We start from the raw sequence: 24,576 nt of genomic DNA on the forward strand, positions 1-24,576 counted from the left end.
CTGAGGAAATGGAAATAAACACACATTGCAATTTACAGTCACTACAGTTTGGAGGTAGAAGTATTAATTCAATTCAAATCAGTTCTTTAAAAGTTATATTTATTTGATGACAAAATATACTTTGATTTAAGTAAGTATGTAGCCTTGCACGACCCTTGGCGTGTGCGAGCCAGAACAGCTCATAGGAGCAGGAGCCTATCTCCTGTGTCTGTAGCGTGAGGCAGCTTGATGTACAGTACACCCCCTGGATGCTGGCTACAGTGATAATGTAGATAATCACATTTGACTTATACATGATTTGTAAAAACACTTCTTAAGAAGTACTGTCTATATAGACAGAAAGTGATAGAAAGTGAAATGGTAGAAACAACACTAAAACAATGGAGGAAGTAAAAATGAATTACATTAAATTAATAAAAGGGCTCAGCTTTTCCAGTTAGGCCACTTTGATTGGCAGGAGTTACATGACAGGGTAGCACCCATACAAGGCGATGCCACACTGGTTGTCCTTGTTGCGTGACATCCGTATATATCCCTGGTCTCCCCACGATAAGCTCCAGCTAGACAGAGGGTGAGATTGAAGATATTGAAACATAGATTGAAACATATTTCCAATGAACATCAATACTCAATAAACTAGGGGTCTAGGTTTTCTTGCCAAGGCACCACCTCCCAAGGAAAACCGGCGACCCAGGGACCCCCTCCCAGGCAAACCGGCGACCCAGGGACCCCCTCCCAGGCAAACCGGCGACCCAGGCACCCCCTCCCAGGCAAACCGGCGACCCAGGGACCCCCTCCCAGGCAAACCGGAGACCCAGGGACCCCCTCCCAGGCAAACCGGCGACCCAGGGACCCCATCATACGTTAGTAACAAAATAAATCACCTGTCTTGTCTTATCATCAGGTGAATCATAATGGAATAGATTTGGTAGATCGTTTTTCAGTATTTTGACCTCCCCACATTAGAATTGTAAGAGGAAATGTAAACTCTAACATTGCCTATTAGCTAGAAAGGTAACTCTAAACACATTTTCGCTAAGAGCAGCTATTTAGCTGGTTAAACAAAGGTTAGCCAGCCATGTATGTCCAAGTCAAGAAAGTTTACCAGCAGCTAGCTGACTAAACTCAACTCCATGGTAAAGGAAGTTTCTGATAAACTCCACCAACGGAGTTGAGCAGAGACCAGGCTTTGTGAAATTCAGCTCCGACTACATTGATTCGCTCAAGGTCAATACTTTAAAAAAAAAGTCAATTATGAAACGCTTACCTTGTACCTATGTTCGTCCTCTGTAGTTGTGGGACTTCCTTTTTCAATTAATGTTAATCAAATACAACCACCGACTGTTTGCTCGTTTCTGTTTCTCGAAGATGGCAACTCAGCTTGAATGTGCATGTGCCAATTGAATCCCCGATGATGTGGCCTAGATTGTGCAATTGGATTGGAAATGAGCATTTGTAGACCTAGGCCTACTTCATCTGAGACTCAACTGGCACATGCACATTCACGCTAAGTTGCCATCTTCGAGAAAACAGTCAGTGGTTGTATTTGATTAATATTTATAGAATAAAATATGGATTTCATCAAACAAAGAAAGACACACAACTACAGAGGACAAACATAGCTAGGTACAAGGTAAGCGTTTCATAATTAAAATTTTTGAAGTATTGACCTTGGGCAAATAGATGTAGTCAGTGCTTAAATTCCCCAAAGCCTGTTCTCTGCTCAACTCCGTTGGTGGTGTTAATCAGAAACCTCCTTCACCGTGGAGTTGAGTTTAGTCAGCTAAGCATCAGCCAGCGGCACTTGCCGTACTGGTAGCCTATTCGCGGGAGCTTTTTCAAAGCCTATGTTCGATACTCCAGTGAGTGTAATTGGCTCCAATCAGAGTAATTTGGTCAATATTAGGAGTTAAGAGATAAAGTTGACATTATTAAATTGAACAAAAATACAAGAGAAATTGTGGTCACACCAGATACAGACTGGTTTCCATTCCCCTACCTTTTTTTAAGGTATCTGTGACCAACAGATGCATATCTGCATTCCTAGTCATGTGAAATTCATAGATCAGGGCCTAAGGAATTTATTTAAATTGACTGATTTCCTTATATGAATTGTAACTCAGTAAAACCTTTTAAATTGTTGCATGTTTCGTTTTTATTTTTGTTCAGTGTAGAAATAAGATATTCTCCTCTTTTCTACAGTAGGTATGTGTCATGTTTTGTCTTTGATCATCATGTCTTGTCCCTGTGCTTCCCTCTGCTGGTCTTATTAGGTTCTTTCCCTCTTTCTATCCCTCTCTCTCCTCCTCCCTCTCTCCCTCTCCCGCTCTCTCTCTCTATCGTTCCGTTCCTGCTCCCAGCTGTTTCTCATTCTCCTAACGACCTCATTTACTCTTTCACACCTGTCCCCTATTTTGCCCTCTGATTAGAGTCCCTATTTCTCCCTCTGTTTTCCGCTTCTGTCCTTGTCGGATTCTTGTTTGATGTTTGCTGTTCTGTGTCCTTGTTCCGCCCTGTCGTGTTTTTGCCTTCTTCAGATGCTGCGTGTGAGCAGGTGTCTATGTCAGCTACGGCCTGTGCCTTCCTGAAGCGACCTGCAGTCTGTGGTCGCGTCTCCAGTCGTTCCTCTCTACTGACGAGAGGATTTCAGTTTCCTGTTTTGGATTTACCTTTGATAATATCCAGGAGAATCATTGTTTGTTTAAGACTGGAATAAAGACTCTGTTTCTATTACGTCGCTTTTGGGTCCTCATTCACCAGCATAACAGAAGAATCCGACCAAGAATGGACCCAGCGACTACGGATTCTCGCAACACTGCCGTCGAGATCCAGGGAGCAATGCTCGGCAGACACGAGCAGGAATTGTCTGCTGCTCGTCATGCCGTTGAGACCCTGGCCGCTCATGTCTCCGATCTCTCAGGACAGTTTCAGAGTCTTCGTCTCGTGCCACCAGCTACTTCCTGGTCTTCCGAGTCTCCGGAACCTAGGGTTAATAACCCACCATGTTACTCTGGGCAGCCCACTGAGTGTCGCTCCTTTCTCACCCAGTGTGATATTGTGTTCTCTCTCCAGCCCAACACATACTCAGGAGAGAGAGCTCGGATCGCTTACGTCATATCACTCCTTACTGGTCGGGCTCGGGAGTGGGGCACAGCTATCTGGGAGGCAAGGGCTGAGTGTTCTAACGTTTATCAGAACTTTAAGGAGGAGATGATACGGGTTTTTGATCGTTCAGTTTTTGGGAAGGAGGCTTCCAGGGCCCTGGCTTCCCTATGTCAAGGTGATCGATCCATAACGGATTACTCTATAGAGTTTCGCACTCTTGCTGCATCCAGTGACTGGAACGAGCCGGCGTTGCTCGCTCGTTTTCTGGAGGGACTCCACGCTGAGGTTAAGGATGAGATTCTCTTCCGGGAGGTTCCTTCCAGCGTGGACTCTTTGATTGCACTCGCCATCCGCATAGAACGACGGGTAGATCTTCGTCACCGAGCTCGTGGAAGAGAGCTCGCGTTAACGGTGTTTCCCCTCTCCGCATCTCAACCATCTCCTCCCATCGGCTCAGAGACTGAGCCCATGCAGCTGGGAGGTATTCGCATCTCGACTAAGGAGAGGGAACGGAGAATCACCAACCGCCTTTGTCTCTATTGCGGTTCTGCTGGACATTTTGTCATGTCATGTCCAGTAAAAGCCAGAGCTCATCAGTAAGCGGAGGGCTACTGGTGAGCGCTACTACTCAGGTCTCTCCATCAAGATCCTGTACTACCTTGTCGGTCCATCTACGCTGGACCGGTTCGGCTGCTTCCTGCAGTGCCTTGATAGACTCTGGGGCTGAGGGTTGTTTTATGGACGAAGCATGGGCTCGGAAACATGACATTCCTCTCAGACAGTTAGGGAAGCCCACGCCCATGTTCGCCTTAGATGGTAGTCCTCTCCCCAGTATCAGATGTGAGACACTACCTTTAACCCTCACAGTATCTGGTAACCACAGTGAGACCATTTCCTTTTTGATTTTTCGTTCACCTTTTACACCTGTTGTTTTGGGTCATCCCTGGCTAGTATGTCATAATCCTTCTATTAATTGGTCTAGTAATTCTATCCTATCCTGGAACGTTTCTTGTCATGTGAAGTGTTTAATGTCTGCTATCCCTCCTGTTTCTTCTGTCCCCTCTACTCAGGAGGAACCTGGTGATTTGACAGGAGTGCCGGAGGAATATCATGATCTACGCACGGTCTTCAGTCGGTCCAGAGCCAACTCTCTTCCTCCTCACCGGTCGTATGATTGTTGTATTGATCTCCTTCCGGGGACCACTCCCCCTCGGGGTAGACTATACTCTCTGTCGGCTCCCGAACGTAAGGCTCTCGAGGATTATCTGTCTGTTTCTCTCGACGCCGGTACCGTGGTGCCTTCTTCCTCTCCCGCCGGAGCGGGGTTTTTCTTTGTTAAGAAGAAGGACGGTACTCTGCGCCCCTGCGTGGATTATCGAGGGCTGAATGACATAACGGTTAAGAATCGTTATCCGCTTCCCCTTATGTCGTCAGCCTTCGAGATTCTGCAGGGAGCCAGGTTCTTTACTAAGTTGGACCTTCGTAACGCTTACCATCTCGTACGCATCAGAGAGGGGGACGAGTGGAAAACGGCGTTTAACACTCCGTTAGGGCATTTTGAATACCGGGTTCTGCCGTTCGGTCTCGCTAATGCTCCAGCTGTCTTTCAGGCATTAGTTAATGATGTACTGAGAGACATGCTGAACATCTTTGTTTTCGTTTACCTTGACGATATCCTGATTTTTTCACCGTCACTCGAGATTCATGTTCAGCACGTTCGACGTGTACTCCAGCGCCTTTTAGAGAATTGTCTCTACGTGAAGGCTGAGAAGTGCGCCTTTCATGTCTCCTCTGTCACATTTCTCGGTTCTGTTATTTCCGCTGAAGGCATTCAGATGGATCCCGCTAAGGTCCAGGCTGTCAGCGATTGGCCCGTTCCTAAGTCACGTGTCGAGTTACAGCGCTTTCTCGGTTTCGCTAATTTCTATCGGCGTTTCATTCGTAATTTCGGTCAAGTGGCTGCCCCTCTCACAGCTCTGACTTCTGTCAAGACTTGCTTTAAGTGGTCCGGTTCCGCCCAGGGAGCTTTTGATCTCCTCAAGAAGCGTTTTACATCCGCCCCTATCCTTGTTACTCCTGACGTCACTAAACAATTCATTGTCGAGGTTGACGCTTCAGAGGTGGGCGTGGGAGCCATTCTGTCCCAGCGCTTCCAGTCTGACGATAAGGTCCATCCTTGCGCTTACTTTTCTCATCGCCTGTCGCCATCGGAACGCAACTATGATGTGGGTAACCGCGAACTGCTCGCCATCCGCTTAGCCATAGGCGAATGGCGACAGTGGTTGGAGGGGGCGACCGTCCCTTTTGTCGTTTGGACTGACCATAAGAACCTTGAGTACATCCGTTCTGCCAAACGACTTAATGCACGTCAAGCTCGTTGGGCGTTGTTTTTCGCTCGTTTCGAGTTCGTGATTTCCTATCGCCCGGGAAATAAGAACACCAAGCCTGATGCCTTATCCCGTCTCTTTAGTTCTTCTGTGGCTTCTACCGACCCCGAGGGGATTCTCCCTGAAGGGCGTGTTGTCGGGTTGACTGTCTGGGGAATTGAGAGACAGGTAAAGCAAGCACTCACTCACACTGCGTCGCCGCGCGCTTGTCCTAGTAACCTTCTGTTCGTTCCTGTCTCTACTCGTCTGGCTGTTCTTCAGTGGGCTCATTCTGCCAAGTTAGCTGGCCACCCCGGCGTTCGGGGTACGCTTGCTTCTATTCGCCAGCGGTTTTGGTGGCCTACTCAGGAGCGGGACACGCGCCGTTTCGTGGCTGCTTGTTCGGACTGCGCGCAGACTAAGTCAGGTAACTCTCCTCCTGCCGGTCGTCTCAGACCGCTTCCCATTCCTTCTCGACCATGGTCTCACATCGCCTTAGACTTTATTACCGGTCTGCCTTCGTCTGCGGGGAAGACTGTGATTCTTACGGTTATCGATAGGTTCTCTAAGGCGGCACATTTCATTCCCCTCGCTAAGCTTCCTTCCGCTAAGGAGACGGCACAAATCATCATTGAGAATGTGTTCAGAATTCATGGCCTCCCGTTAGACGCCGTTTCAGACAGAGGCCCGCAATTCACGTCACAGTTTTGGAGGGAGTTCTGTCGTTTGATTGGTGCTTCCGTCAGTCTCTCTTCCGGGTTTCATCCCCAGTCTAACGGTCAAGCAGAAAGGGCCAATCAGTCGATTGGTCGCATATTACGCAGCCTTTCGTTTCGAAACCCTGCGTCTTGGGCAGAACAGCTCCCCTGGGCTGAGTACGCTCACAACTCGCTTCCTTCGTCTGCTACCGGGCTATCTCCGTTTCAGAGTAGTCTTGGTTACCAGCCTCCTCTGTTCTCGTCCCAGCTCGCCGAGTCCAGCGTTCCCTCCGCTCAGGCTTTTGTCCAACGTTGTGAGCGCACCTGGAGGAGGGTCAGGTCTGCACTTTGCCGTTACAGGGCGCAGACTGTGAGAGCCGCCAATAAACGTAGGATTAAGAGTCCTAGGTATTGTCGCGGTCAGAGAGTGTGGCTTTCCACTCGTAACCTTCCCCTTACGACAGCTTCTCGCAAGTTGACTCCGCGGTTCATTGGTCCGTTCCGTGTCTCTCAGGTCGTCAATCCTGTCGCTGTGCGACTGCTTCTTCCGCGACATCTTCGTCGCGTCCACCCTGTCTTCCATGTCTCTTGTGTCAAGCCTTTTCTTCGCGCCCCCGTTCGTCTTCCCCCCCCCCCCCCCCGTCCTTGTCGAGGGCGCACCTATTTACAAGGTACGGAAGATCATGGACATGCGTTCTCGGGGACGTGGTCACCAGTACTTAGTGGATTGGGAGGGTTACGGTCCTGAGGAGAGGAGTTGGGTTCCATCTCGGGACGTGCTGGACCGTTCGTTGATTGATGATTTCCTTCGTTGCCGCCAGGGTTCCTCCTCGAGTGCGCCAGGAGGCGCTCGGTGAGTGAGGGGGTACTGTCATGTTTTGTCTTTGATCATCATGTCTTGTCCCTGTGCTTCCCTCTGCTGGTCTTATTAGGTTCTTTCCCTCTTTCTATCCCTCTCTCTCCTCCTCCCTCTCTCCCTCTCCCGCTCTCTCTCTCTATCGTTCCGTTCCTGCTCCCAGCTGTTTCTCATTCTCCTAACGACCTCATTTACTCTTTCACACCTGTCCCCTATTTTGCCCTCTGATTAGAGTCCCTATTTCTCCCTCTGTTTTCCGCTTCTGTCCTTGTCGGATTCTTGTTTGATGTTTGCTGTTCTGTGTCCTTGTTCCGCCCTGTCGTGTTTTTGCCTTCTTCAGATGCTGCGTGTGAGCAGGTGTCTATGTCAGCTACGGCCTGTGCCTTCCTGAAGCGACCTGCAGTCTGTGGTCGCGTCTCCAGTCGTTCCTCTCTACTGACGAGAGGATTTCAGTTTCCTGTTTTGGATTTACCTTTGATAATATCCAGGAGAATCATTGTTTGTTTAAGACTGGAATGAAGACTCTGTTTCTATTACGTCGCTTTTGGGTCCTCATTCACCAGCATAACAGTATGTTGTTTATTCTGTTGGTGCTAGAGATATTCATAAAAACATTGGGGGGGGAAATGATATTAAAATGATTATTTTGGCGGACCCCCTGCAGTACCGCTAAGGGGCCGCAGACCCCCGGTTGAATAACCCCACAATAAACAATAGCATTAACTCCCAAACTACCAAGGTTAATTTGTCTAAAGCCCAATTTGAGTTTTACTTTCTCTTTCCACTTCCCTTTTTACCCTTCACCATGGTCCTGTTTTTTGTAATAAAACAAAGGAGCAGATGGAGGTTTGAAAAGGGGAATCAAGTTAGATACTAAGTCCACTTGGAGGATCTTTTCATCTCAGCTCTGAACAGTAGCCCTGTTTGACTAAATATCTAGATACAGAACAACAGAAGAGCAGATGGAGCTTTGAAGATGGAAACGCTGAGTGAAGTTCTAAATCCCCTTACCTGTTCTTCACCAGCCAGTAATCCTGCCCGTCCAAAGTACCGTACCCCACAGCAAGGACAGCATGGTTTATCTTCTTTGTGCAAGTTGGATCATTGTAAACTCCTACAATGATACATGGGTTGGACAATGACAAGTCAATCCTCAATATATATGCATTTCTCCACAAGTCAAAGCCCAGCAGTTGACAATAAAGTGGACAATTACACAATAAAAGCCACATTGTTTCAGATTTAGATATACATGACCAATGTCAAGACCATACTGTCCTTAAAATGTAAAAAAAATGACCCAAGAAGTTGAAATGAAGTTTTTCCGTACCACTGCGGTAGAAGGTAAAAAGAGGTCGGGTGGCGTCAATGGCAACAGAGATGGGTCCGATGGTGGCCAGAGCTTCTTTCAGTACCCCCTCATCCCCCTCAGGCAGAAAGCTGTACCTGGAACAGTTTGCAGCACGCTGAGCAGGGTTGTAGCTACACTGTTGTTGCTAACAGGGGAGACAAGATAACAAAGGGGTCAGATACTACTGCACAAGGCTAATGTGGCGTGGGAAATAAGCTACAACCAGCTAGTTACTGCAGCTACTTACCAAGGGCAGCTGACCCCAGCTACACACTATTAATACTGTTAATACTAGTTTATACTCACCACTCCCTTGTAGGGGTAGGATTGGTCAGAGTCAATGCCCTGGTTGTCGATGACATACTGGAAGGCCTGGCTCATGAAGCCACCATTGCAGCCCTTGTTGCCGTATTTGGAGGAGCAGTCCACCAGGTTCTGGGAGCTGATGTCTATCAGTTTACCTGTGGTCTTCATCAGCTGGCCCTCCAGGGCTCCGACAGAGCTGAATGCCCAGCAGGATCCACAGGAGCCCTATGGACGAGACAGAAGCAATCCCCATCTAATACCTGGATAAAGTTCATTTGAGCGTCCTATTAGTAATACCTTATTTTACAGTACTGTTTCATTATTATTAAATCTACAATAAATTATGTGGTAGCAATGTTTGCTGAAACGTGCAATATAATTAAAAGGAAAAAGTGCAATATAATTCACAACTTGGTGTCAAATAGTGCCTAGTGGTGCTTGATTCAGTTCTCACAGTACCCCAAAAGTAATTATTTTACTATGTAATACAGAAACCTTTTACTGGAACAATAAAGTGTAACTGAAATGTTCATGTTATGTAAACGTGCAGTGCTTGTCATTCAGGGGTTTTAAACTTGCACACCCTAGCACTTAGGCCAACGACTACCTCACAAAAAAGGAACTCATTCAACAACTGAGAACAAGGAAGAGGCCTACAGTAAACAAACAGAGGAAGTAAGACCTGAAAAGAGACAGCTCTGACATCCTGATATCAGTTATTATCCTGTAACAACATCTTTAATTAATCCCAAGGATATTTACCAGTAGTTAAAAAAGATAATACATATAATTTATGATATACATACAACAGTACACATGTACACATATGTTATTTGATATATTTATTAGGATCCCCATTAGCCGACGCCAATGACGACAGCTAGTCTTACTGCTGTCCAACACAGACGAAAGACTTTACAATTTGCCAGTTTGGACACAGCTCCTCATTCCAGGGTTTTTCTTTATTTGTACTATTTTCTATATTGTAGAATAATAGTGAAGACATCAAAACTATGAAATAACACATATGGAATCATATAGTAACCCAAAAAGTGTTAAACAAATCTAAATATATTTTATATTTGAGATTCTTCAAAGTAGCCACCCTTCGCCTTGATGACAGCTTTGCACACTCTTGGCATTCTCTCAACCAGCTTCATGAGGTTGTTACCTGGAATGCATTTCAATTAGCAGGTGGAATTTATTTCCTTCTTAATGCGTTTGAGCCAATCAGTTGTGTTGTGACAAGGTACAATAGTAGTGATATACAGAAAAAAACATCAAATGCTGTGATGAAACTGGCTCTCATGAGGACCGCCACAGGAAAGGAAGACCCAGAGATACCTCTGCTGCAGATGATAAGCGTATTAGTTACCAGCCTCAGAAATTTCAGCCCAAATAAATGCTTCACAGAGTTCAAGTAAGAGACACATCTCAACAGACTGTGTGAATCAGGCCTTCATAATCGAATTTCTGCAAAGAAACCACTACTAAAGGACACCAACAAGAAGAAGAGACTTGCTTGGGCCAAGAAACACGAGCAATGGACATTAGACCAGTGGAAATCTGTCCTTTGGTCTGATGAGTCCAAATTTGATATTTTTGGTTCCAAACGCCATGTCTTTGTGAGACGTAGAGCAGGTGAACGTATGATCTCTGCATGTGTGGTTTCCACCATGAAGAAGGTAGGAGGAGGTGTGATGGTGTGAGTGGGATTTGCTGGTGACACTGTCAGTGATTTATTTAGAATTCAAAGCACACTTAACCAGTATGGCTACCACAGCATTCTGCAGCGATACGCCATCCCATCTGGTTTGCGCTTAGTGGGACTATCATTTGTTTTCAACAGGACAATGACCCAACACACCTCCAGGCTGTATAAGGGCTATTTGACCAAGAAGTAGAGTGATGGAGTGCTGCATCAGATGACCTGACCTCCACAATCACCCAACCTCAACCCAATTGAGATGGTTTGGGATGAATTGGACTGCATTGAAGGAAAAGCAGCCAACAAGTGCTCAGCAAATGTGGGAACTCCTTCAAGACTGTTGGAAAAGCATTCCAGGTGAAGCTGGTTGATAGAATGCCAAGAGTGTGGAAAGCTGTCATCAAGGCAAAGGGTGGCTACCTTGAAGAATCTAAAAAGTAACACTTTTTTGGTTACTACATGATTAGATATGTGTTATTTCATAGTTTTGATGTCTTCAATACTATTTTACAAATGAGAAAATAGTAAAAATAAAGAAAACCTTGAATGAGTAGGTGTGTCCAAACTTTTGACTGGTACTGTATATTTAAAAACATTAACATGCAGTGTGTGTGTGTGCATCTATCAGTTACACATACATGTCAGTACATAAAGGAGCAGACACAAACCGCACTGACCGCATCTGTTCACACAAACCGCAGCTGTTCCTCATTACCTGCATTTTGACTTCAGTGACGTAGCCCTTGTCTCTCCAGTCAAAGGTATCAGGTATGGGGGCAGCGGAGGATCCTACAAATGCAGAGGGCTCCCTCTTGAGGTCAGCAGGAACACGCAATGAGGCAAAAGACTGGGCAATCTCTTCCTGGGTCTGAAAATGGTTGACAAGAGTGGCAACACGTTGACCAGACTGAGCATTTAAAGAGCACTTACTGTAATCAGCATAATAAATCCATCCCATGAACTCAAGGCTACATCAACTGGAGGAAGATGCACGTTGAAACAGGATAACAAATACATTTAAAGGCACATAGTGCAATGTGATGATACTCTTACTTGTGTATTTACAGAAAACAAATCAGATGCGTACTCATGAAAGGGTTTATCCACTTGTTATGCATACTAGAGGCATAAGGAAGTATATTTGCAGTCATGCTCATTAATCACTAAGATTAGGAATGAATGCACGCACTGTCTTGTCTTCAGGAAACCAGTTTAGCAACATTTCAACACCTATTGGCCAAGAAAATCGAACACCGGAAAAAAACGACAAAGGAACTCAACAAAATAAATAGTAATGTAGGTCAAAATCTAAATGTTTGACTCTTCCTTCATGTAAACCAGGTCTGACTGCAATACCTACTGAAAGCATCACATATTCTGCATACGTTTTTTGGAATCCTATTCCATACACGCACTATCAAACATTTATGGAATCAGGCCAAGGTAGGTACTAAATGTACCTACAATTTCAGATATCAGAGTTCCAAACTGGCCCTTGGCATTGTCAGTGACCTGAGGCCCTCACCATGTCCCCCATGTGATTCATGCCCAGGTCATAGGTGTGCATGTCCATGGACGCCTCCAGGTTGTGGAGGCTGATCAGCTGAAGATTCCTCTCCCAGACCTCCCTTCGGCCCAGCTCCTCAATCTACACAGTATCCACACACACAGGGGTAGAACAATCTCAGTCAATGACTTGTAAAACAATACACTTTCAAATATGTAAACCACACAGGTTGAATCACAATGCATTCAGTGCTAGCTAGTTAGATGGGGTGGCAGGTAGCCTAGTGGTTAGAGCGTTGGACTAGTAACCGAAAGGTTGCTAGATCGAATCCCTGAGCTGACAAGGTAAAAATCTGTCATTCTGCCCCTGAACAAGGCAGTTAACCCACTGTTCCTGGGCTGTCATTGAAAATAAATATTTGCTCCTAACTGACTTGACAAGTTAAATAAAGGTTAAAAAAATAATGTTTTAAATGTATGTGGGAAAGGTGGTGGTACTTTCAACCTGTACAGCAAACAGAACCTGTCTAAATGCCACTATTGTAGCAGCTTGGCCTTATCCTAGCCAAAACATATTGTAACGATGCTGGTTCATCTCACTTCAGTCTGGTAGTTCTTGCCATGTGTCTTCTTCCACATCTGCCAGTGCTGTTCCAGCATTGGGTCAAACAGGGCAACTGCTGTGCCACATAGTACAGCGAGCAGCAGGTTCCACAACATCATGCCTGCACAGAAAATAGACAAGTATTATTCAACCAGGAGACAATTATATTGTACTGTTTCATTGTGTATCCAAATAAGGAAGTAATAGTGTGTGACTCAATTAAGTTTAAGTTGCGCAAATAAGTTTACTGCGACAGGAACTACTGTAGCCTATACACAATGAGTCAGCTTGTCACAAGACCAACCATCAACGGGTATTGAAACTGTTGCGCAAACAAACTGTTGATCAAGAGTCTTTAACGCTGATCAAATAAATAACTCCATCACTCAGATTCTACAAACACGTTGCATATAGAAAAATGAAAAATGAAAAATTCAATAGGAAGCTTCAGTGTTCAAGATTAGGCTATCGGACGTACCGGTGTTGTTAACCCATCTCTACTGCGAAAAAGAAAGCCCAAAAACTGGTCAAATTATATCATTTCATAAAAATTAAGCAAATTGTGTCGTTGGGTAGGCTTATTATTTAGTTAAATAAGTATCTCAGTAGGTTTGCCACTAGGCTATCAGTAGAAATCATCTAGTTTATGAAACTGTACAACTCATTAATGTTGATGTTGTCCAAGTTACAAAAAAGGTTGGAATGAAAAGAGGAATTCGACAATTTCACAGAAGGAAGAAAACATAAATACATGAATGGTTATAAGCAAATAATGTTGCACTGACATATTAAAAACGAAAGTAAAACGAATGCTTTATGAAAATGCTTAAATAAGGTCAAGTTAAAACAACATTCCTAATTAAACGAGTCTAGCTAATTACATTATGAACTTGAAATAGCCTATCTGGCTCTGAAAACGGAGAAACGTTTTACCTTGTAAAACTCGGTTGCACCTGATGATGACTTCAGAGGGAGCAAGGCGCGTCAATTGATTTCAGTGGGATCTGTTTTCTTGCTTGATATTTATTTGTGAAAGTCATGTGGTAGAACTTCCTCATTGACCATTTCTTTTGTGTCATCTATAAATGTCTATGTTGACCATGCTAAAATACTATTTCTCATTGCATTTAAAAACAATGCTATAGACCCCTTAATTAGAATGTATATGACTTCTATGAAGGATAGGGGGAAAATATAAAAATATATAGGCAGATATCATACTGACTAGTAGCCAGCCCACTGGTCTTAAATATTTGTTAAAATATATAAACAATTAGGGTTAAGTGACTTGCTTGAGGGCACATCTACAGATGTTTCACCTAGTTGGCTTAGGGATTCAAACCAGCAACCTTTTGGTTACTGGCCCATTGCTCTTAACAGTCTGCCAATCTCTTTTTTAAACATTGCAATCAGTGTATTTATAAACATTACATTTAATCAACGCTACATTAACTATTCAGGAGCTTTCATCTGATTTTAAGACTAGATCACAGGAAGTCTGTTGTTTGAGGGGGCGAGTCTGAGGCAGGAAGAGGTGTTACTGGTATGAAACTGGTATGTGACATTTTCACCTGTTTATTGTCATTGTCTCTATCTCAAGACCTCAAGAAGGCTTCTAATCTATACTGTATTCATCATCATCAGATTTCACAGTCAACACAAATACATGTATGATTATTTCATATTGTTGTGTATGTATACATACAGCACTGCAAAAGGGTACACTGAGTGGTATTTGATTTGAGATACTTAATATAGCTAAAAACCTCAGGAACCTTAATCTTCCTTTTTCAGTTTGTCTTTCTTTCTTTCTTTCTTTCACTTCTCTTCCCTTCAATGGGGGAATTTACAGGCACACACACTCACATTTCAAATGAATCAACTTTTATTCCATTTAATAGAAAACAATGTTACAATTCAATCATCAGAATTTGGTGTAAAAGTGCTGAACAATAAAATAAAAGTCAACATCATCAAAAAACCCACCAGGAGCAATCTTGATCAACATACACTTACATTTACTAAGTTTAAGCCATTTTTGTATTGACAGGAAAGTGAGACAAAACTCCCATTGCACAGCAATGTTACCTGACCTGACACACTGAATACAACCTATGTAAATGCTGTGCACTACACACATTCCTCATCACAATCACAGTTGTTCCACTGTAGATCAGACTACAATTGAGTCTGGCAGTTTGAAGATATAACACTAAGACTTGAGTAGGTTGCAAAAAAACTCTGGGATACCCAAACCTCCAGACTATATGAATGTGCTATTCCAGAAAGATAGTGTTATTTTCTGTATTGGGTGTAGTCATTGATATGTGGTTTGGCTTCCCTGCCTCTATGGTGCCCTCTGCCGCTTGGTGTTCACATGATGGGGTAACTGGCCAGGTTGGCAATGCCACACGCATTCCCACGGTTACGTGCCATCATGATGTAGCCCTGTTTGCCCCAGCTCTCGCTCCAGCTGTTAGAGAGGGGGGGGGGGGGGGGGGAGAGAATGAATCGTGATTTAGAAAAAATTCATTTCAAGTCAACAGTGTGAAACGTGTTACCTGATGCCATTGAATAAGCCCAGTGCATTGTGACCCACCTGTTCTTGACGATCCAGAATTTCTCACCCTTGGCAGTTTGTCCATAGCCCACTGCAAGCACGGCGTGGTTGATGTCATCCTTGTTGCAGTTGGGATCGTAGTACACACCTGAGTAAATGACAATGTAAAGGAATGAGCTTCAACAAGCTTTAAGAGAAGCGCTTTAGAAGTCTACTGGCATGTGTCGTGTGTTAAACCACTACAAGTGGTTGATTATTCTATCCATGGTTCTTGGAGGCAGAATGTCACTCACCTCTCTGGTAGAACTGGAAGCTGGAGAGGGTGGCATCGATGCCCACAGCCACAGGCCCCACTTTGGCTACAGCCTTGGTCAGTGCCTGCTCGTCTCCCTCAGGGATCTCCTTGAACCCGCGACACTGAGCACCCACGCCAGACGCGTTGTAGGCACACTGCTCATCCTGTAGACAGAGTGGTAGACATGGATTGGTTTATTTATGATTCAGATTCTGATAGTTTAATAGTCACATGTACAGGGTTGCAGGTGTGGTTGCAAGGTAAAGTGAAAATCTTAGGCTGTGAGCTCCATCATGCAGGACTAGTGAAATAAAATAATGAAAATGGTTATAAAAACATTAGAAATAGCACTATATACATAATAACAACCGTGGCAGTGATGAATAAATAAATGTCCATTGGGGTGGAGGCAGTGTAAAGACTGTTGGGGGGGGGGGGGGGGGGTAGAATGACCACAGTGGGAGCAGCATCATGATCATTGGTGAAATGAAAACCCAAAAGTTATAATATACATATTAACAACTGCAACAGTGATGAATGTCGTTGGGGTGGGGGCAGAGTAAAATCCGTTAGGGTGGGAGCAGCAGGAGAAAGAATGTCCATAGGGGGAGTAGCAGGTAAGGTAAGTGAGAGTTGAGGGTGTGGGGGGATGTCCATGGGGGGAGTAACAGGGGTGAGGGAGCAGGTAGCTGACTAGTAGTGGTGGCTATTCAGCAGCCTGATGCTATTGGCCAGTCTTTCAGTTTTTGCCATGATGCTTCTGTACTGTCCGCGTCTGAGTGATTGAAGTGGGGAGAATAGGGCGTGGCTTGGATGGCTGGGGTCCCTGATCTTCTTGGCCTTCCTGAGACACCTGGTGTTGTAGGTGTCCTGTAGGGCAGGCAATGTGCACCCAATGGTGTGTTTGGCTGCACGTATCACCCTCTGAACAGCCTTGTGGTCCGGGGTGGTGGAGTTGCCGTACCATGCTGTGATGCAGCCCGACAGTATGCTCTCGATGGTGCTTCTGTAGAACACTGTGAAGTTCTTCAGTATCCTGAGGTTGAAGAGTCGCTGCTTTCTTCACTACGGTGTTCGTGTGGTTAGACCATTTCAGGTTCTCTGAGATGACCGTCTCCACGGCAGACCGTCGCCACGGTGGCCCTGTTGATGGGGATGGTGGCGTGTCCAGCCTGGTTTCTCTTGAAGTCCACAATCAGCTCCTTTGTTTTGCTAACGTTGAGGGAGAGGTTGTTTAAATGGCACCACGCCGTACGAATACCTACACCCTCCCTGTAGGCTGTCTCATTGTTGTTGGTGATCAGGCCTACTGACTTTACACTATAGCTGGTCTTGGTGCTATGTTACTACTGTACATTGCTAGCAAATGACAAATTACTTTCATAGCACCTTGGTAGTGGTGTGTTCTATATATCATAGGAAAATGTGGACAACTACAGAAGTGGTAAAGAAAGAATTGCATGAGTGTTATGTTTTTTTACATGCAAGCAAATTACAAAAAAATATGGAAGTGAGCCGAGTATTTGTGTTGTTTGTAGTTAGGCCATTGGAGAATACATAAGACCATGGACGTCACCACTTCCCGGAATTGGCCCAAAAAATACATTTTAGCACTTTTTGGTTAACCGCATGTGATTATTAGCTTGTTTTGGTTAAAGAGCATGTGATGTGATAGCTCAATCAGAAACTGCAAATGTCATCCAGCACATTCCAACTCACCTGACGTGTTGTAAGAAAACGCTGACTGAAAATGTAATTTCAACAAACTAAAACAGCTGTTTGGCGAACAACTAAAACGACAGTCACATTCTGTTTCAATGTCAGCGAAACCATGCCCCTACCTGGCCAAGGTAAGGGTAAGCCTCCTCTGTGTCGATGCCTCCGTTTTCCTCAACGTATTCGAAGGCGTTGGTCATGTAGCCTCCACCACAGCCATTGTTCTCAGTGACACAGTCCACCAGGTTCTGGGGGCTGAGGTCTATCAGTTTGCCTGTGGTCTTTGCCAGCTGGCCCTCCAGGGCCCCAGCAGAGCTGAAGGCCCAGCAGGAGCCACAGGAGAGCTGAGAAAGAGAGGACATAAAACATTTACAGAGCTGTCAGAGCTGCCTTCTCCAATTTGTCCATAAGGTGGTACACTTTGACAGAGAGTCAAAGGCCCTTTTCGTCTGGCCTCAGAACTTCTGTAGTTATCTTATTCACCACTAGAGGGTAGACATACTGCACTTACGCCTCACTATCTATCACATCCCCCCTGAACCTGACAGCTCTTTGGTGATACCACAGACTATTAGTGCTCATGTAAAGTGACCTAATGTTCATTAGATGAATGGTATAAATCTAGGGCTAATCTCCTAGTGTTCCCTGGTAGCAAAGATGTACTCCACATTTCAGCCTGGGTACTTAATGTACCACTTAACTAAATTCCATGTTTACATAAATAATAAATAATGCCTTAGTGTCCAATTAGATCATAATGAGTAATTACCTTTCATGATCAAACACATTCTTTACTTGTCTAAGTCAATTAGACAAACCATGGGTTTTTATTGTTCTAGACAGGTTACGTGACTGTACTGTAACTGTGATCATTTTCTACCTCATGAAAACAAAGAGGCCTGACTTAACTGACTGAAAGCAAAGAGGAATATGAAATCAGTTCCTTATAACCCAGTGTTTCCCCTAAACATTTTCAGATGGCACCCCGCCTAGACTGTTGCTCTCGACCTAAAACCATTATTTTGGCCTCAATTAAGCTTGATTGAACATTTTGGTGCAACAAATCTAGGAAATAAGAAATACATCTAGGGGAAACACTGGACTTGAGTGACAGCTCTTTGTTGTTCGCATCCTCTAACCTGGTTCTTGACTGGGGTCACCATGCCCTTCTTGCGGTAGTCGATGGACCTGGGGAGCTTCACCACATTGTTGCCAGGGATCCAGGTGTTGCTACGGTTCCTGTTCATGGGCACCTGAAGGCCAGTAAGCTTCGCAACTATCTCCTCTGATGTCTGGGGAGAGGAGAGGAATGAGGATGAGGGAATTATGCATGCATAGCAATAGACTATGACCCATTTACCCACTATAAGTAGGGATATGTGTTTCCATGTTTATAGTCCAGCAGTTATCACATAGATAGATCAATGGCTTATTAATCCCATTGGAGATCATGAAATACATATATATTTTTTTTTAAACAGACACATTTGACATAATTCTAAACCCACCATGCCCTGACACGAGTACGAGTGCTGAAACATGTTAGGTTACTGCTAGTCTCTGTAAAACTGGAAGTACTATACATCCTTATTTTATTTACAGCGTATCTCAATATAGAAGTTAAACTGACATTCAGATGAACGGATCTCTGGGTACTCCGATGGATAATAAATGGACAAAGCATTAATGAGTGGCATAGAAGCCAAGCAGTAAAAGCCAAGCAGCTATATATCAGGTTGCTTTTCCCTACCATTTTAATCTACAGCCCGTTCAAGGAGTTCAAGTCTCCCGCTAACACAGTCATCACTCATGACCCAACCTGACATGCATGTCACAGCTAGGGGTAGATTTAATGGTCACTAACCTAACACCCTCCCTTTTAATCAGTAGGCCATTGCATGAGTAAAAACACAGATGACTGTGCTCTGTCTGCATCAGATAAAAGTCACTACTCTGTCCTGTGCTTGATCTTGTTTGTGAAATAAAACCATAAATAAAACCTGTGGGACATTCTCCTATTTGAAACACTTACCCAAAATGATAAGTCGTGGACAGTAGGGAGACACTGATTAGAAAGTATAACCGAGGACAGCAAACACAAAATAGTTTCCCGCTGACATATCATTCCAGAAGTATGTTTCCACATGGAGTTACTTAGACCCTTTTCAGACCCTCCCTTTTTGGTGTGCTTTTTCTCCATGTATGCAACAACAACAAAAAACGCCCATAGAGGATGTGGCTCACTAACTCACCATGTCTCCCAGGTGGTTCATGCCCAGCTCGTACGAGTGAATGCCCAGAGCGGCCTCCTCATTGTGGGCTTCGATCAGACGCATGTTCTTCTCCCAGATGGTTCTACGGATCACCTCCTCCCCCTTCCATGAAAACATCAACAAAACACGACTGTCAATCATACAGCTGGCCTTTCATGTGTTCTTTGGTCCCTGTGCTCACAGTCTCCACAGTGCAACTGAACTGGTTCATATAGACACAAAATGGTGGAGGTGAAAGGTAGTTAGGAAAATATTTATTGTCAACTCTTTACAGAGCCTTCGATCACTCATTACAGTGTGTGAGGAATGATGCTTCAAAGCTGGATGTAGTAGGGGAAAAAGTGCTGTTCTGTGTTTTCTGCTGACTGCTGAGGAATGTGCTGACCGCAAATTGTGGGACACACACATCCTGAAGCAGTGAGGCCCAAACATAGTCTTATAAGGTCAAGTTATCTTATAGCACTGAAATACTTGTGTTCCTAACAGCTTGGCTGATAACTCTTTACTGTAAAAACAAGGAAGTTGAAATTCTGAACGGAGGATTGGTTCTCATGTTTCCTGCTTTTCTTGCTTGCCAGGTATCATAACAAAACATTTCAAGTGCGAACAACACATACAGAAGTTTTCCACAATAGTTTGTAAACTATTGACTTAAAGATAACATTGTTCTTATACGTATAAGTGAAACACTATATTGTAACAAATTGCATAATGATGAATAGTTTTGATATTCAAAAGCATTTTTCACCATCAAAGCAAATAAGAAACATCATAAATATTTGCTATCCAAGGTTGAGGTAATCGTTCTGTAATTGCTAACTTTAGGAGGAGGAATGGGCAGAATTTAAACAAAAAGCACTGCATAAATGTGAGTAGTTAGCCAGGCAGCCAGAAAGACAGACACTCACCAGGCCGTTGTACTCTCTCAGGTGGGTGGTCTTCCAGGAGTCCCACTGTGCGTCCAGTGACATCTCATTCAGGGGATGGGCTAGGACTGAGCCCAAGAGCAACAGTACACAACCACACAGCAGCATTCTGGGAAAAGACAAAAGGGCTGCTTTAGTCATTGATGTATAATACATATTACATTGATAAAGAAAATTAGATCATTGCATTATATTTCTACATTTACATATTGCGGCAGCACCTAAGAGTCTAGACCAGGGGTTCTTAAACTTTTTCAGCCTGGGACCCAAATGAGAAATTCTGTGTTTTCCTGGTACCCAAGCTTAGGAAAATATGCAACTATACATAAATATTGGTACATTTCATTGCAATTATGCCTAAAACAAACGCAATATAGACAAAAACAAATAACAATGGAATTAAATATCCATATAAATATATATTGATGTTTATTTTCCTCCATTAAAAACACTCTTACATATCTGTCTAGGTTGGAACTGTTGCTGCTAAAATACAATAAATAATTTGAATTCTAACTGGAATAAACTGATTGATCACATCACAGATGAATAACAGAACACACACACAGGCTCAGTTTTTGAGAGTGCAACCCTAAGCAACAGTACAGATGAAAAATGATCAGGCCTACTGTACATCTTACTGTAGAAATCATTGTTGAAAGAAAGTCTGGATTGGAACTGTTGCTGTTAAAATACAATAAATATTTTTTATTCTCAACTGGAATAAACTGATTGATCACATCACACAGATGTAGACCAGAAAACACACACACACACACAGTCCTAATGAGAGCATGTCTTGACAGTGTAACACTGAGGTCATGCTCAGCCTTGAAACTGTTTCTGTACTTGATTTTTAAGTATGTCACAGTTGAGGACCCTGACTCGCATAGGTATGTGGTGCCAAACTGGACCAGAACATCTACTGCTTTCTCAGTCAGGCAGGAGACTGCTTCCTGTTGTAGATGAACAACCCAGAACTGTGAGTGTGTTTGCCTCAAAAAGCATCTCGTTTCAATCCGTTTATTCCAGTTAAGAATACAAATTATTATTGTATTTTAACAGCAACAGTTCCAACCTAGACTAGTTTCCAACAATAATTTCTACAGTAAGATGTACAGTAGGCCTGATAATTTTTCATCTTCATCTGTACTGTTACTAGGGTTGCACTATCAGTAGCTAGCTTGCTTTGGTGAATGTTAGCTATTAGCTGTGTACAAGTCCAGGGGATTGTTTGAAAGAGAAATTCACATCTACTACTATGAGAGTTAGTTAGTACTCCCTTATGTCTGCTTATCATCACCTGTTATAAAATGACAACAATGCCATGCTAGCTGACTTACTTTTCCACTGTCGAAGCACTGTTTCCTGAAGCATTCTGCCCTGTTCTGAAAGAACTCCCTGGGTTTACCATCATGCTGTGGATGTTTGGTCAGGACGTGTCGTTTTATTAATTTGTTCGTTATGAGAGACTCATTACTAAGCACTTCCACACACAAAACACATTGTGGGCGCTCCTCGTTATAAGTTTGTATGAAAGAGAGAGAAACTCATCGCTGTATGTGCGTTTCATGACAACTGAGCTCAGTCAGAACTTGTTGCTAGCATGACTCCATTCGATGATAGCGGTGAATGATGGCGAGTGGGAATAACAAGACAGTGGCTGACAGCGCATAATCTGCAGCTGAACGACAGCGCTGCATCGTGTGTGTCGCGGAGTGATCTTCAAGAAAACTGCAGAAAAAAATACCCAGTGATCTTCAAGAAAACTGCAGAAAAAAATACCCAGTACACCGCGAAGCACACGCAGATGCACTTGGCCAAATCAATTCCAGTAATTAATGAAATAATTATAAATTTACTCTGACACGTCGCGATCCACCATTAACAGGTCAGCGACCCACTTCGGGTCACGACCCATACTTTAAGAAAGGCTGGTCTAGGCAATACCAAAGATGGACACTAATTACAGTACAAATACAGAAATGGATGTTGACTTTCATACTGACAACATAACATACATAAGAGAGCTGAAGTACATTGAGTTTCAATTCATATTTTTCTGGCTCCGCCTCATTATTAAGTGGTAACATAACAAAAGACAGTACCTCTATGTTCTATGGGAAATTCCTCAGATCATTCATAGGGAACTTCATGTTACTGTATAAACCTTTGCTGCACAGTAATAATGCTAGCAACTAATGGTTTACTCAATGTCTAATATTCCCATTGTTTCATGGTGCTATAAATTAATGTAGGCTATACAGGCTATAAAGGTTTCATAATTAACTCGATGAACAGTTTCATTTATATGATAACTGTTTGGCTACACCATGACCAAAGTGCATTTGTTGCAAACAGCATATATAGTAAGTACACTTATAATCACATCACTGCTCTGCAATGTTTTCGCTATAAAACAAACGAATCCTACTATTTGTCAAAACGCAGTGATTACCAATGTTATTTTTAATTAACTCCTTCGATGTGGTAAATTGTTTTATGGAAACATAAAATCCCAAGTGAAACTGAAAGTTCTAATGAACATAGTTCTACAAAATGACAGTGTAAAAAATAATGTAGGCATAAAGGCAACATCAAAAGTTTGCCGATTTAAGAAATAGAAAAAATGGGGAGTTGGCAAATTCTACCTTGGTTGTAGATTTGGAGAGAAGGTGTCGGATGAATTCCTTTGACCAGTTGTTTCCCTGCGATGAAGTAGGTCGCTGTGTGAGTAGTTATATAGTCTGGAGTTTGAGGAAGTGCGACGGGAGCTCGGAGTTTAGGAGGGGGAAAAGTTTCAGTAAAGGGGAATTACATCTGGAATCGCTCATCTAAAGGAGCCAGCCAGATGATGTCAGGTGTCAGATTTCAGGAGCGTCTCTAACTTCAAAGTCAATATTTAACATTGCAATAGTCCTTTATTCATTGCAAACATTTATCTCAATCGCATATGTTTATAACAAGCGTATGACGATTATTTGAATTAAAAGATGTAGGCAAGCAGTATCCTCTTACTGTATATTTAGAAGATTCAGGAGAAAAAAAAAGAAAATTAATGATTGTATATCAAACAACTAAATATGTGTATAATATTTCTTATTTCAGAATGAGCCTACGTTGTAAATTACTTAATGGAGTAATGCAAAATAATTCTAGGCATGCTGTAAATCAGAGGTAAAATTGAGGGTATGTGGTGAGTGGGGTGGTGTTGTCTGGTGGTGGGGGGGATATGCCATTTGGATAAATTTGGACCTTCACTTTGGATAGCTGAAACAAAGTTGAATTTTTCCATGTGACTCAAATCATAGTTAAGTATAATACATACGAAAGTTTCAAGGTGGCCTCTCTATATAGAATATTAAATACTGTCTGTGGTAAATCCCAACAATTCTATGCTATGGTCCCCCCTTCTGAATATGATCACGATTGCTCTGTTTTTGGAGTGGGTACTTCCCTGTGTTAGTCAACCCCCTATGGTCCTGAGCCAATGTGTCAGGACTGTGTATATATGAAGACTGTCTCATGATGTTTAGGTACATGCAGTCAGACATGACTCTACATGCTTAAATCACCCCTTAAAAAAGAATGCATCTCGTGACATACACTCAACAATGATAACACTAAACTGCATGTTGATTACTCACACTTTTTCATGTAAAATGGGGCCCTATTCAACCCAAACTATTCTTCCTGTGCTGAATGAGTTCATCTTTGAGTGGATTTCCTGTCACGACTTCCGCCAAAGTTGGTCCCTCTCCTTGTTCGGGCGGCGTTCGGTGGTCGAAGTCACCGACCTTCTAGCCATCGCTGATCCACTTTTCATTTTCCATTGGTTTTGTCTTGTCTTCCATCACACCTGGTTCCAATTCCATCAATTTCCAGTTGTTTATTTAACGCTCTGTTCCCCCCCATGTCCTTGTCCGTAATTGTTTCTTGTAGTGCTTGTGCATGGTATGCTGGTATACCGGGTTTTGTTTGACCCATTTATTGTATTATTCTGTTGACGGGGGTTTATGGATATTAACTTCTCTAGGATATGTGGGACGCTATCTTCCCACTTGGCCAAAAGCCAGTAAAAATGCAGAGTGCCAAATTCAAATATATTACTATAAAAATCAAATTTTCATGAAATCACACATGAAAGACACCAAATTAAAGCTACATATGTTGTGAATCCAGCCAACATGTCTGATTTCAAAAAGGATTTACAGCGAAAGCACACCAAACGATTATGTTCGGTCAGTACATAGCCACAGAAAAGCACAGCCATTTTTCCAGACAAAGAGAGGAGTAACAAAAAGCA

At 43.3% G+C, this 24,576-nt stretch overlaps 2 protein-coding genes across 3 annotated transcripts; both read right to left on the reverse strand.

Moving 5' to 3' along the window:
- Positions 1-82: 82 nt before the first annotated feature.
- Positions 83-13,585, reverse strand: LOC139564646 (cathepsin S-like). Its single transcript, XM_071384358.1, has 8 exons — positions 13,434-13,585; positions 12,497-12,621; positions 11,916-12,038; positions 11,106-11,258; positions 8,683-8,907; positions 8,356-8,521; positions 8,037-8,139; positions 83-560 (listed from the first exon to the last, which is right to left on the reverse strand). The coding sequence occupies exons 2-8, from the start codon at positions 12,617-12,619 to the stop codon at positions 461-463; spliced, it is 993 nt and encodes a 330-aa protein (XP_071240459.1). The 5' UTR covers positions 12,620-12,621; positions 13,434-13,585; the 3' UTR covers positions 83-460.
- Positions 13,586-14,367: 782 nt separating this feature from the next.
- Positions 14,368-23,078, reverse strand: LOC139564151 (cathepsin K-like). Of its 2 annotated transcripts, XM_071383377.1 has the most exons (9): positions 22,922-23,031; positions 21,614-21,688; positions 20,253-20,379; positions 19,324-19,446; positions 18,211-18,363; positions 17,197-17,415; positions 15,354-15,519; positions 15,100-15,208; positions 14,368-14,973 (listed from the first exon to the last, which is right to left on the reverse strand). In XM_071383377.1, exons 2-9 carry the CDS (start codon positions 21,685-21,687, stop codon positions 14,874-14,876), a joined length of 1,071 nt encoding a protein of 356 aa, XP_071239478.1. In that variant the 5' UTR covers position 21,688; positions 22,922-23,031; the 3' UTR covers positions 14,368-14,873. The 2 variants fall into 2 exon arrangements, with proteins under 2 accessions (XP_071239478.1, XP_071239476.1); XM_071383375.1 differs by lacking the exon at positions 21,614-21,688 and having other exon boundaries at positions 22,922-23,078.
- Positions 23,079-24,576: the final 1,498 nt, after the last annotated feature.

Source organism: Salvelinus alpinus, chromosome 35 (assembly GCF_045679555.1).
Source record: "Salvelinus alpinus chromosome 35, SLU_Salpinus.1, whole genome shotgun sequence".
Lineage (NCBI taxonomy): Eukaryota > Metazoa > Chordata > Actinopteri > Salmoniformes > Salmonidae > Salvelinus > Salvelinus alpinus.